This window comes from Rhineura floridana, chromosome 10, assembly GCF_030035675.1.
Source record: "Rhineura floridana isolate rRhiFlo1 chromosome 10, rRhiFlo1.hap2, whole genome shotgun sequence".
NCBI lineage: Eukaryota > Metazoa > Chordata > Lepidosauria > Squamata > Rhineuridae > Rhineura > Rhineura floridana.
Genome location: NC_084489.1, coordinates 89,957,936 through 89,971,009, shown reverse-complemented (window position 1 = coordinate 89,971,009; position 13,074 = coordinate 89,957,936). Strand labels below are relative to the sequence as shown.

Genomic DNA, 13,074 nt, shown 5'->3' with positions numbered 1-13,074 from the left:
GGTTTTATATGTTCGAACTGTCTGGTCCTTTACCAATCTGGCCGCTGCATTTTGCATGAGCTGCAATTTCCGAACTGTCTTCAAAGGGAGCCCCACGTAGAGCACATTGCAGTAATCTAACTTGGAGGTTACCAGAGCATGGACAACTGAAGCCAGGTTATCCCTGTCCAGATAGGGGCATAGCTGGGCCACCAACCAGAGTTGGTAGAAGGCACTCCGTGCCACTGAGGCAACCTGAGCCTCAAGTGACAGAGATGGTTCTAGGAGTGTTGTTGTGTAAATTAGTATGTTTGTTAAGCCGAGAAAAATGGCGGTCTGAAACGTCTGTGTGCCAGTGTGTATGTTTATCTAAGAAAGCAGGCTTTTACCCTGCATTGAGATCACGGAGACTGGAGACTTAGTAAAATAAGAAAAGCTACTTTATTTATAGAAGTACATAGTAGGTAGGAAAGGCATACCTAGGCTAGCTAAGTTGGAGGCGCAAGGCCCAGGCTTGGGAATTGCCCTCATGGCTTAAGAGAGAGAGAGCAGAGACAAAGGTGTCTCACAGTCGAAGAAGAGAAGAGAGGAAAGGGCGGAACGAGGAGGGGCAAGTAAGCTTCCCTTAAGACGTATCAGTCTAGCCACGGAAGGAAGTCAGTCAGAGCATCACAGGTAAAGGTAGTCAACTCTAGCCATCTGGAGAACCCTCACTCTATCTCCCTTCTGGAACATAAACAAAAGTCAACAAAACAGGAGTTGCTCTTGCCCCACTCCCAACAAGGAGAACCCCCAAGCTACGAACCTGCTCCTTCAGGGGGAGTGCAACCCCATCCAGGACAGGTTGGACATCCACCATCCGGTCAGAAGAAACACCCACTAGCAGCATCTCAGTCTTGTCTGGATTCAGCCTCAGTTTATTAGCCCTCATCCAGTCCATTGTCGTAGCCACGGACTGGTTCAGCACATTGACAGCCTCACCTGAAGAAGATGAAAAGGAGTAGAGCTGTGTGTCATCAGTGTACTGATGGCAACGCACTCCAAAACTCCGGATGACAGCACCTCCCATTGCTGGTTGGCAATCTTGGCTCACCTTGTGCTGAATCACTCATGTCCCACCCTAGAAGAGGCAGCCTCCCCCCCTCAACACCCCCCCCCACAGGAGGGAACATTCCTCTTCTGCTTATTACTATATTTATATCCCACCCCCTCTGCCTTTTACCCTTACAACAGCACTGTTAGGTAGGTTATGCCAAAAGTCACCCATTGAAGATCTGAACCCAAGTCTTCCAAGTCATCATCTGGGAAGAACTGCGTATAGAAGAAAAGGAACAATATGTTATTGTTATTATGAGTAGTAGCATAAAATATGCTTACATATAATTTATATATGCAATACAATCAATATACTTTACAATAACAAAGACTGAAAATAGCTATAAAACGTAGGCATTTTGCTGAACTAAATCTGTATGGAAAACATCACCCAAAAAGCACAAACCTGTCACTAAATCCATTCATCGTGTATTTAAAAAGTCATGCATCACATATCAATATCAAAAACTCAGCTACATTTTCTGATTTACTCATTATCTTCCTATTTCAGTTTATACATTAATTCTAGAATATTATCAAATATAATTCAGTAAGGTACTATTAAAAAGCTATGGTTCGGCAACTTTTTGATCTTTAAAAGCCTAATAAATAAATCCACACTAAACAAAACGAGAGTTAGAATTCCTGGCCTTTGTGGCTGTTTTTTGTTTCTGGGTAGACGCTTTGCTGTAACAGTCACAGGGCACCCTAAAACCCAGGATGCTTTTTTGGGAATCGTTTTCAGAGTAACAGATATGGAAGGGCAGTATACAAAGAAAGCGAGTCTGGGCAAACCACACAGTACATTATTCACTATTTTTTGAAAAGTGTGCTTATCCCGCCCATAGCATCTTTGGTGTGGCCAGGATTTTAGGCAGGATTAATGGCACAGATCCGGACTGGGAGAGAAGCAGCCGTGTTTCCTTCAAAATCAGAGTGGCCAGTTTAAAGACATTTCCTCCGCAAAAGAGTGAATAACTCAACATGTAGTTTGGCCCCACTGATTTCAGTGGGCTGTTCTCACTTCAGTCCTGTCCCTGCAGGGGAGGCAAAATGAATTTTGGGTTGGGGGGGCTCCAGGGGCAAAGTGAAACTGTCAAGTGTGTGCCGTGTGTTATGTGCCTTCAAGTCGATTACGACTTATGGCGACCCTAAGAATCAATGATCTCCAATAGCCTTTGTTGTAAACCACCCTGTTCAGATTTTGGAAGTACAGGTCTGTGGCTTTCTTTATGGAATCAATCCATCTCTTGTTTGGCCTTCCTCTTTTTCTGCTCCCTTTCCCCCTCCCCAGCATTATTGTATTTTCTAGTGAATCATGCCTTCTCATTATGTGTCTAAAATATGATAACCTCAGTTTCATCATTTTAGCTTCTAATGATAGTTCTGGTTTAATTTGTTCTAACACCCTATTATTTGTCTTTTTTGCAGTCCATGGTATGCGCAAAGCTCTCCTCCAACACCACATTTCAAAGGAGTTGATTTTTCTCTTATCTGCCTTTTTCACTGTCCAACTTCCACATCCATACATAGAGATTGGGAATACCATGGTCTGAATGATCCTGACTTTAGTGTTCAGTGATACATTTTTACATTTGAGGACCTTTTCTAGTTCTCTCACAGCTGCCCTCCCAAGTCTTAGCCTTCTTCTGATTTCTTGACTATTGTCTCCATTTTGGTTAATGACTGTGCCGAGGTATTGATTATCCTTGACAAGTTCAATGTCCTCATTGTCAACTGTAAAGTTACATAAATCTTCTGTTGTCATTACTTTAGTCTTCTTGACATTCAGCTGTAGTCCTGCTTTTGTGCTTTCCTCTTTAACTTTCATCAGCATTCGTTTCAAATCATTACTGATTTCTGCTAGTAGTATGGTATCGTCTGCATATCTTAAATTATTGATATTTCTCCCTCCAATTTTCACACCTCCTTCATCTTTGACGTTTGTTTGATATTATGCTGGGAGGAAGGGCAGTATACAAATCTAATAAATAAATTAATAAATAATAATAATACTGTTGTATTTTTTGTTGTTATTACTGTTAACTGTGTTGTAAGCCACTTTGAGCACAATGTTTTGTGTGGAAAGGTAGGATACAAAGAGATAATGATGATGAATGGCTTCCAATATAAGCCCAGAAGTTCCTCATCCAGACTATGAGTTGCGTTACTTTATTATTTGCTTATATCTATGAGGAACAGAAGTACTTCCCCTCCCCCCCCCCCACACTTGCTCTCTGGCGCCTCTTGCTGGGCATCTGCAGGAAGACACAAAAATGGGCAGGTCACTCCCCACCAAACCCAAGTGTACAGGATGTCCACAACGCTGAAATGAGTAAGAAAGGAGCTATTAAAGAGAAGCATATATTTCTCTCCTCTTTTGCTAAATTCTTGGGAACTTCACAGTCTTAAGTGGATTCATTCACACCAACGATGCAAGCACAATATTAGATTCTCACCATTAGGTCAGGAGATCTTTGCACAGAAGTCCCCTCAGTGGATCGTCACCTTGCAGTGGTGAGTGGGCTTGCGTGTTCCAATGAGCCCTGTGAGCGATGCCGGCGGGAGTCGTGCTCCCAGCAGGGTCACCCATGGCGGTCAGGTCAAGGGAGAGGAACCAGACAAAGAACGATCCAAGAAAGTCCTCAACGGCAGAACAGCCGGAGGATACCAATGTGTATGTTACAACAGCTGTGAAGGTAGATGAAGGCTGCAGCAGATAAAGGACTTCCAATCGTCGTGGTACCCATGCCATTGGATCAAAGTCTTTTTCTGTCAAGATTGTGTGTTGATCGTGGTGCACCAATCTCCCCACATAAAACAAATTCACGCACAGGTGTCTTCCAAGCGAAGACCTTATCTTGGAAGACAATCTTACTCAGCCAATGATGATGATGATGAATGCACAGGAGTGTCATGTAGAATCTAAGAACAGCCCGCCAGATCAGGCCAGTGTTCAGACCAGCACCTGTTCTCACAGTGGCCAACCAGCTGATCACTGGGGAAGCCCGCAAGCAGGACCTGAGCACAGGAGCACTCTCCCCTCCTGTAGTTCACAGCAACTGATATTCAGAAGCAGGTGCCATCTGATTAAGAAGGCTCCATGAATTTCTCTAATCCTCTTTTAAATCCACCCAAGTTGGTGGCCATCACTGCCTCTTGTGGGAGTGAGTTCCATAGGTTAACTCTGTGTTGTATGTAGAAGTCCTTCCTTTTGTCTGTCCTGAATCTTCCAGCATTCAGCTTCATTGGATGTCCACGAGTTCCTAGTGTTGAGAGAGCGAAAAAAGCTTTTCTCTTATCCACTTTCTCCAGGCCATGCATAATTTTATACACTCCTATCTGGTTGCCTCTGATATCATAATGCTGTTGTATAAATCAATGGCGCAGCCACATTTGGAATACTGTGTACAGTTCGCTTTGCCTCACCTGGCAAAGGATATTGCAGAGCGGGAAAAGGTTCAGAAACGGGCAACCAGAATGATCAAGGGAATGGAGAGACTCCCCTGTGATGACATCTGCAGCATTTGGGGCTTTACATGAGTAAGAGGCCACATGATAGAAGTGTATAAAATGATGCATGGCATGGAGACAGTGGACAGAGAACAGTTTTTCTCCCTTTCATAACGCTAGAACTCAGAGAAATTCGATGATGCTGAATGCTGTAAGATTCAGGACAGACAAAAGAAAGGACTTAATCTTCACGCAGGGCATAGTTAAACTTTGGAATTGGCTCCCGCATACAAGTAGTGATGGCTGCCAACCTGGACGGCTGTAGAGGATTAGAGAAATTCATGCAGGACAAGGCTATTCATGGGCACCAGCCAGGGTGGCTCTGCTCTCCTCCAGGGTCAGAGAGACATAATGCCTCTGAATGGCAGCCGCTGGGACCTGCAGGAGGGGAGAGTCCTGCTGCGCTCAGGACTGCGGACTTCCCATGGGAGCATCTGGGTGGCCACCGTGAGAAGGATGCTGGACAAGAGGGCCCCCTTGGCCTGATCAGGCGGCGCCTCTTAGGCTCTCCCTCTCTCCTGCTTTGCACCGAGCGGCCGCGCGGTGTCCCTCTTGCAAAAGCCGCCGGGCCCCCAAAACGCAGAGAGGGAGGGGCGGGCGGGAAAGGGCGGAGTCCGCGGGCACGCAGAGCCGCTTGGCCACTGGCCTTTTTTTAAGCCGCGCGAGAAAACCTTTTGCGCGCAGCTGCCTGCCCAGACGCGCGCCCCCTGCGCCTTAGCTCCGCAGCCCCGCGCTTTCCCCTTTCCATCTCCCCCCAAATGAAGAGGAAGAGAAGCAGGGCCCGGCGCGGCAGGTAAGGCCCTGCTTGTTCCAGCCCCGGGATGGGCCCTATCCGTGCCGGGAGGAGGCCTGCGCACCCGACGCCCGCTCCCCTTCCTTTCCTTCCGTGCGCGCTGGCGCTGCGGATTCCCGGGAGCGGAGGGAGGGGGGTCCGGAGGCGCCGCGGGCCTTTTCAGAGAGGCATCTCGCAGAGAGGCAGAGAGAGAAGGGCTGAAAAGGGAAAAGAAATCCCATTCCCGGAAGGAGCAGAGGTCATTTCTGGAGAGGCGAAATATATATACTGTATATGTAACTGTAAATATATATTTACTGTGGTGGCACCGACCCTGTGGAACTTACTCTGCTTAAACATTAGACAGGCGCCATCTCTGTTATCTTTTCGGCGCCAACTAAAGACCTTCCTCTTTCAACAAGCCTTTTAAGCTGAGACCTTATCCCAGTCTGCCTCTGTGTTGGAATGGCTTTTTAATATGTTCTTAAACCTTTTTTAAAAAACAATGTGTTTTTAACCTTTTTTTAAGATGTCTTCAAAGCTTTTAAAAAAAATGTTTTTAAAGTTGTTTTAATGTATTTTAAGGTCTGTTTTTATGATGTTTTAAAGTGTTTTTAGTGCTTTTGTTTGCCATGCTGGGCTCCCGCTGGGAGGAAGGGTGGGATATTATCTATTTATTTATTTAAAATATTTCTATCCCGCCCTTTTACCCTATATAGGTCACTCAGGGCGGCTTACAATAAAAACGAGCATGTACAAAATAAAATTGTACACAATAAAAATCACAAAAGCATTAAATTAAATTAAAATACATAAAATACAATATATATATATACACATGCATAGGGTTGCCAGGTTCAGGGCTTGAGACTGATCTTGTATCTTTAGGAGAAGAGAAAGTCAGCCAAGTGCAGGTGTTCTTGCAACATTGTAATGAGAAAAACCACAGGGTGGAATTCTCCCTTCCCCCTGCACAGCTTTTAAAGATACAGAAGACCTCTCAGTTGCCAGGCCCGGCCTCCAAGAGGCCTTCTGTATCTTTAAAAGGTGTGCAGAGGGAAGGGAGAATTCCACCTTGTGGTTTTTCCCATCACAGAGTTCCAAGAACACCTGCACTTGGCTGACTTTCTCTTCTCCTAAAGATACAGGATCAGTCTCAGGCCAGAAAGCTGGCGACTCTACACACACACACACGTATAGGGATTGGTACTAAACGGACTACAAGGGTAAACTTTAACGTAGAAGGCATAAAATCAGTGTCAGGCTCTACCTTCAGTCCCTCCCAAATGCTCTCTGGAACAAGATTGTTTTCAAAAGTCTCCAAAAAACCATCAGGGAGAGAGCAGAGCGAGCTTCTTGGGGTAGGGATTTCCAAAGCTTAGGGGCCACAGCTGAAAAGGCTCTCTCCTGTGTGCCTGTCAGTCTTAACATCTTTCACTCCAGGCACGCAGAGGAGACCAGAGGCAGATGATCTTAAATCCCGGGCAGGTACATATGGGCGTAATAAACAAACAAACAAACATTCTAGGTGGGAGCTGAGCTCCTTGTTTTGGGGGGGTTCCCTGCCCTTGGCGCCCTGGTCTTTAGGTTGGGGAGCCTGCCTGGGACAGGAAGGTAGAAAGGTGCTGCTTTCTGGCGAGGCAGATGCTTGGTCCATCTACCTCAGTATTGCCTACACTGACTGGCAGCAGCTGCCCAGGGTTTTCCCAGCCTGGAGCTGCCATTGGGGATTGAAACAGGCACCTTCTGCACACAAAGCAAATGCTCTGGCCTTGAGCTATGGCCTTTCTCATATGGGGAGTTCCACAGGATGGGTGTCACCACTGAGAAGACCATCCCCTGCATTCCCCTGATCTGAATCGAGGAGCACTCTCCTGTTATGAATGTCCATAGGCCTGGGGAACAGCCCCCCCCCCGACACATGCATTCCTGCCCCCAGATGAAACATCTAGAAAGAGCTTCAGAAGGAGGTCTCCTACACAAATATGTGCTTGGGGTCTTCTCTGCCTGATCAGGAAGGTTGGCTTTGCAACAGATGTGTTGTATAGGAGCCTTCAGAAGTGTGAATCCGAAAGAGCTGACCCGGCCCCCTTTCTCTAACGGCAGGCTGCTGTGTCCTTTGCTGACGTCACGGTCCAGTTTTCCCCGGAGGAGTGGGCGCTGCTGTTGGAGTCGCAGAGGGAGCTCTACCGAGACGTGACAATGGAAAACTACGCCAGCCTCGCTTTCCTAGGTGAAATGGGTTCCTTTTGCTGTTGGAGTCCCAGGAAAATGATGCTGGGAGACCTCCGTATCCTTGGAAGGAATGCTTGGAATAGCCCATGTCTGCCCTAGACTCTCACGTTTATATTCTTGTGCTCCCTTTCTGCCCCGCCTCTTCCCAGGGTTTTGGCATGATCACAAGGCGGGGGGGGTGGCTGGATGCAATCAAACAGAACTCCCACGTTTCCAGTGTCTGGGTTAAGCGTAACATCATTTCTTGTGCTTAACAACCAGCCGTTGTGTTGAATGTGCACATAACCTGCCCCTGAAGAGGGAACGATGGGCTTCCTCCATTCAGTAGCCCAGGAGCCACAGATTACTCACTTCTGAACTAGAGGTAGAATACAAAGGCGTATTTCTTGGAGATGTTGCATGTTGACCAAGGAATGTGTGTACAGCCTGTAGAATATACCAAATGCATTTGAGATAGGTACATTCTCCAAGGCCCTCTGGAGATGATGTATATTGACCTGGAACAGTGCACAATTCCCACTTCATGGATGGATTATGTGCATGTTCTCCATGAGGCATTGTGAATGGGCACAATGGCTGGTTAAGCACATGAACCGTAATGTATATTTAAACCAACCAACCAACCGTTGCCCTGAAACAGGGATGTCCCTCCGGAGGTGATTCAGGTTCGGACTTCCACTGGAAGGGAATTCTATCTGGGCATATTTCTCCACAGGCTGTTTCTCTGTGGCAAGGATGGCAACCTTTGCCCGCCAGGTCTTCTGGACTCCAACCCCGTCACCCCTGACCACTGGCTACCTTGGCTGGGGGTTATGATGGGAGTTGTGGCCTTCTAGATATTGTTGGACTACAGCTTCCATCACAGAACCCAACCAGACCTAGAGGGCCACAGGCCCTCGGCCACAGCTCTGGGGTGAACACCGTTCCTTGGGAGCAAGTCCAGTGCATCTTCATTCCAAGTAGCTCACGTAGGAAGGAACTGCGAAAACTGCTTAGCCGTAAAGTGGGTGGTGGTGGCGGCCATGATCCTGTTGCTCGAGCCCAGCGACTTGAGTGACACCCTACCCTGTCCTTCCACGAACAGGCCTCGTGTCTGCCAAACCGGCCCTTGTTTCCAAACTAGAGCGAAGGCAGGAGTTGTACGAAGAGGACCGGCAACGGGATGCTCCAAGCCTGACCCGAGGTGAGTAGCTGAACAGGTGGGGAAAGTGAACCTCAAACAAGCGGAATGTGCTTCAGATGCTTTTGTGGCATTGGGCCACCAGTCGGAAGAGAGGGCTGTGGCTCCCTTGGGAGAGTGCGACTGCTGAGTTTTCCCTGTGGTCCTCCCTTCACGAGCTGTTGAATTGGCTTATATATCAAGGGAACTTAAATCTGCAAGTTGAATCGGGTTCAATCTCCAGGTAGAGCAGAGATTGTCCCATGCCTGAAATCCAAGAAAGCTGCTGCCAGCCAGTGTAGACAATGCTGAGCTCGATGGAGCAATGGTCTGACTCGGAAGAAGCCGGCTGCCTGTGCTGTGCCACTGAGCTCTGGCCCTTCCAAATAGGAATATGGCAAGCTGTCTCATGCAGAGTGACACCACTGGGTCACAGACTGGCAGCATCTCCAGAGCTTGGAAAAGTTCCTTTTTGAACTACAACTCCCATCAGCCTAATCCAGTGGCCATGCTGGCTGGGGCTGATGGGAGTTGTAGTTCAAAAAAGTAACTTTTCCAAGCTCGCATGGTTTCTGTCAAGGGATGTTCCAGCATTACCAGGCGATGCTGCAGGGGATTTTACCTGGGCGCCTGCTGGGAGGAAGGGCACGATATAAATTAAACAGGAATACTAACAATAATACCTGAGGTCTTCTTTGGACAAAGCAGGGGCTTTGCCACTGAGCTAAGGCCCCTCCCCACCACAGGTGAATGCGCCATACTTCTGCTCTCTTGTAAGTTTACATAAACAGCCATAAACGTTCTCTCTGCCACCCTCGGAAGTTTGGGGAGGTGGCCTGAGAGGGGCCTCCTCTGTGGCGGCCCCTAAGCTGTGGAGCTCCCTCCCCACCGAGGTGGGTCTGGCAACTTCATTGTGCAACTCTTGGCGAATACTGAAGACGCACCGCTTTACCCTGCCCTTCGCCACCTGAGATGTATAATTTTAGGGACCACCCTTTTTGCTGTGATGTTGTTTGGGTTAACCCACCCTGGGACCACTGGGTGAAGGCCAGGTTATTATTATTACCATTGCTGCTGTTGTTAATAATAATAATAATAATAGATATTTTTGCATGCTGGTCTTTTTAACAATACGTCACAAATGTCTCAATTCTTGCTTTCAGGAGTTAGGAAAGGTGCTGGACCCTCCAGCAAGTCACCAAGTGCGGCCTCTGGGGTCATCAGACGATCCACACGGGGAAGGTCTCCAGATCCCTCCCACAGAAGTCTAAAGGAAAAAGATGCTCAGAAGGCATCGCCCCACCTGCCCAGAAACAATCCAGCACAAGAAGAGAACCAAAAGGCGATGCCAAAGGGGCGCTACACATGCAACGTCTGCGGGAAAGATTTTTGCAGTCGAGGAAACCTCTGTGCTCACAAGAAGATCCACATGGGGGTGAGACCATTTGAGTGCCAGGAGTGCGGGAAGAAGTTCAGACGTAGGAGGGACTTAATGACGCATAAGAGGACCCACACGGGGGAGAAGCCCTTTCAGTGCAAGGACTGCGGGAAGCGGTTCAGCCAGACGGCAAATCTCTACACGCACGCCATCGTCCACTCGGGAGAAAAGCCTTTCAGGTGCTCCGAGTGCGGGAAAATGTTCACCCACAAATTCTCCTTCACTATGCACCAGAAGCTCCACGCGGGAGATAAGCCATACCAGTGTGACACGTGTGGGAAAAGCTTTGTTTGCAAGAAAACCCTTCGAAACCATCAGAAGTGCCACCTTGACCCTCAGCCGTGTGTTCATTGCGGGAAGACCTTCAGGTCCAAGGTGGGCTTGAAAGAGCACCTGCGGGCCCACACAGGAGAGAAGCCTTTTGTGTGTGACAAGTGCGGGAAGGGCCACACCAGCAGCAACCTGCTGAAGTACCACTTGAATAGGTTCCACGAAAAAGAGCCCCTTCACCGCTGCAGCCAGTGCAACAAAAGCTTCTGGCAGAAGTCCTCGCTCAAGGCCCACCAGACAATCCACAGCGGCGAGCGGCCCCATAAGTGTGCAGAGTGCGGGAGCAGCTTCCGCCGCAAGAACACACTCAAGAAGCACGCGAGGACCCACACGGGCGAGAAGCCCTTTGCCTGCGCCGAGTGTGGGAAATGTTTCGCCACCAATTGCAGTCTCCGGGATCATCAGATGATCCACACGGGGGAGAAGCCGTTCAAGTGCAGCTACTGCGAGAAAAGTTTCCGGAACAACCGGATGTGCCAGGATCACGAACGGGTTCACACACGGCACCGGCCCAAGTGCAAGAAGTGTGGGAAGCAGCAGCGCACGGTGAGAATGCTCATGATACACATTAGAGTCCACACGGGGGTGAAGCCATTTGAGTGCCCCCGCTGTGAAAAGCGTTACCACCGGAAAACCAATTTGGTAAAGCATATGAAGACCCCTTGCAACGAGTAAACCCACCAAGGCTGGGCGCTGGACAGGAGCAGAGCCCAAGGATGGGTGGTGGGTAGGAAATAGAGTAAATTCCTCTCTGGACTCCCCAGAAGATCCCAGTGGTCTCCTCGTGAGAAGAGGAACTCTGGTGAAGGGCAGGAAGAGGCTTTTTTGCATGCAATTAAATCCCATAGGTCTGACTGTACATGATCTTCACCAGACAAAGGGAGAAGCCATCCAGATTATTTGGAGATTCCAGAGAAACTTTTCTCCAACTTGAGCAGAAAGAAAACCCTAGGTTCTGGTTGTGAACTGGAGAGGGATTGTGCTAGTCTTGAGGGTGGGAGCCCAGTGCATTTTCTGTCAGCCACTTGGCAAAAATTCAGATTTAGCTTAGATTTTATGTACTGCATGTTCAGGATGCTACAGGCAGGCTCGCAGGGCCTAGATAAAAGATTTGGAGCGTTTGGACTGCAGTTCTATATAAATACATTGTCACATCTTTGTCTCTTAGTCCCTGAAAGCTAGCAGCTTCTGTGTAATAGATAAACTTAATAAGCTGTATTTAGGGGCAGTAAGGGCAGCAAAAAACCAATATTTTGCTGCTGCTATCAAATCAATCTGCTGCCCAGCGGAGCTCTTCAGAATTGTCCGGGGCTATTACACTCTGGCCCCAGGGACAAGGTAGAACCATCTGAGGCCCACTGTAATGAATTTGCTAGGCACTTCCAGGATAAAATCTTTAGCATCCGCCAGGACTTGGACTCCAGTGTTATAGCAGGTGAATCAAGCGAGGTATCCAGAGCGCAGCCTTGTTCCAATTTCTTGGATGAGTTTCAGCTGGTGCAGCTTGAGGATGTTGACAAGGTGCTTGGACAGGTTCGTGCCACCACTTCTGTGCTGGATCCTTGCCCTTCTTGGCTAATAAAAGCTAGCAGGGATGGAACAGCCTGCTGGGTCAGGGAGGTGATTAATGCCTCCCTGTGAGAGGGGGTGGTCCCTGGCTGCCTGAAAGAGGCAGTAGTGAGACCACTCCTGAAGAAACCCTGCCTGGACCCAGAAAATCTTAACTATAGGCTGGTAGCAAATGTTCCATTCCTGGGCAAGGTCCATGAACGAGTGGTTGTGGGCCAGCTCCAGACACTCTTGGATGAGACCGATTATCTGGATCCATTTCAGTCGGGCTTCAGGCCTGGTTTTGGCACAAAAACAGCCTTGGTTGCCCCGTATGATGACCTTTCTCAGGAGAGAGACAGGGGGAGTGTGACTCTGTTGATTCTCCTTGATCTCTCAGCGGCTTTCGATACCATCGGCCATGGTATCCTTCTGGGAAGACTGGCTGAGTTGGGAGTGGGAGGTACTGCATTATGGAATGATTTCTCTGACAAGGTGCGCCTGGCACCAACACTGTTATCTTTTCGACGTCAGGTCAAGACTTTCCTCTTCTCCCAGGCATTTTAGCATGTGTTTTATATTGTTTTAAAATTTTAAATTGTGTTTTAAATTGTTTTTAAAAGATGTATTTTAAATTGTATTTGTTTTTAGTTATTGTAAACCGCCCAGAGAGCTTCAGCTATGGGGCGGTATACAAGTTTAATCAATCAATCAATCAATCCACTAGTATTTTTGGTAGTAGGGTTGCTAGGCTCAGGGCCTGAGACTGATCCTGTATCTTTAGGAGAAGAGAAAGTCAGCCAAGTGCAGGTGTTCTTGCAACACGTAATAGGAAAAACCATAAGGTGGCATTCTCCCTTCCCCCTGCACAACTTTTAAAGATACAGAAGACCTCTTGGAGGCTGGGCCTGGCAACCAGGAGGTCTTCTGTATCTTTAAAAGTTGTGCAGGGGGAATGGAGAATTCCACCTTGTGGTTTTTCCCATTAAAGAGTTGCAAGAACAC

The 13,074-nt window shown here is 48.1% G+C and overlaps 1 protein-coding gene across 2 annotated transcripts; it reads left to right on the top strand.

Moving 5' to 3' along the window:
* Positions 1 to 5,183: 5,183 nt before the first annotated feature.
* LOC133365524 (gastrula zinc finger protein XlCGF26.1-like) lies at positions 5,184 to 12,869 on the top strand. 2 transcript variants are annotated; one of them, XM_061587525.1, is made up of 4 exons: positions 5,184 to 5,380; positions 7,466 to 7,592; positions 8,679 to 8,777; positions 9,917 to 12,869. In XM_061587525.1, the coding sequence occupies exons 2-4, from the start codon at positions 7,562 to 7,564 to the stop codon at positions 11,194 to 11,196; spliced, it is 1,410 nt and encodes a 469-aa protein (XP_061443509.1). In that variant the 5' UTR covers positions 5,184 to 5,380; positions 7,466 to 7,561; the 3' UTR covers positions 11,197 to 12,869. The 2 variants fall into 2 exon arrangements, with proteins under 2 accessions (XP_061443509.1, XP_061443508.1); XM_061587524.1 differs by lacking the exon at positions 5,184 to 5,380 and adding an exon at positions 5,391 to 5,618.
* The last annotated feature ends 205 nt before the right edge of the window (positions 12,870 to 13,074 follow it).

Coding starts and splice junctions, on each gene's coding strand:
- LOC133365524 (XM_061587524.1), top strand. CDS start 5,409: ATGGGCCCTATCCGTGCCGGGAGGAGGCCTGCGCACCCGACGCCCGCT. Junction 5,619..7,465: donor CATTCCCGGAAGGAGCAGAG/GTCATTTCTGGA, acceptor CTCTAACGGCAG/GCTGCTGTGTCCTTTGCTGA. Junction 8,778..9,916: donor TGCTCCAAGCCTGACCCGAG/GTGAGTAGCTGA, acceptor TCTTGCTTTCAG/GAGTTAGGAAAGGTGCTGGA.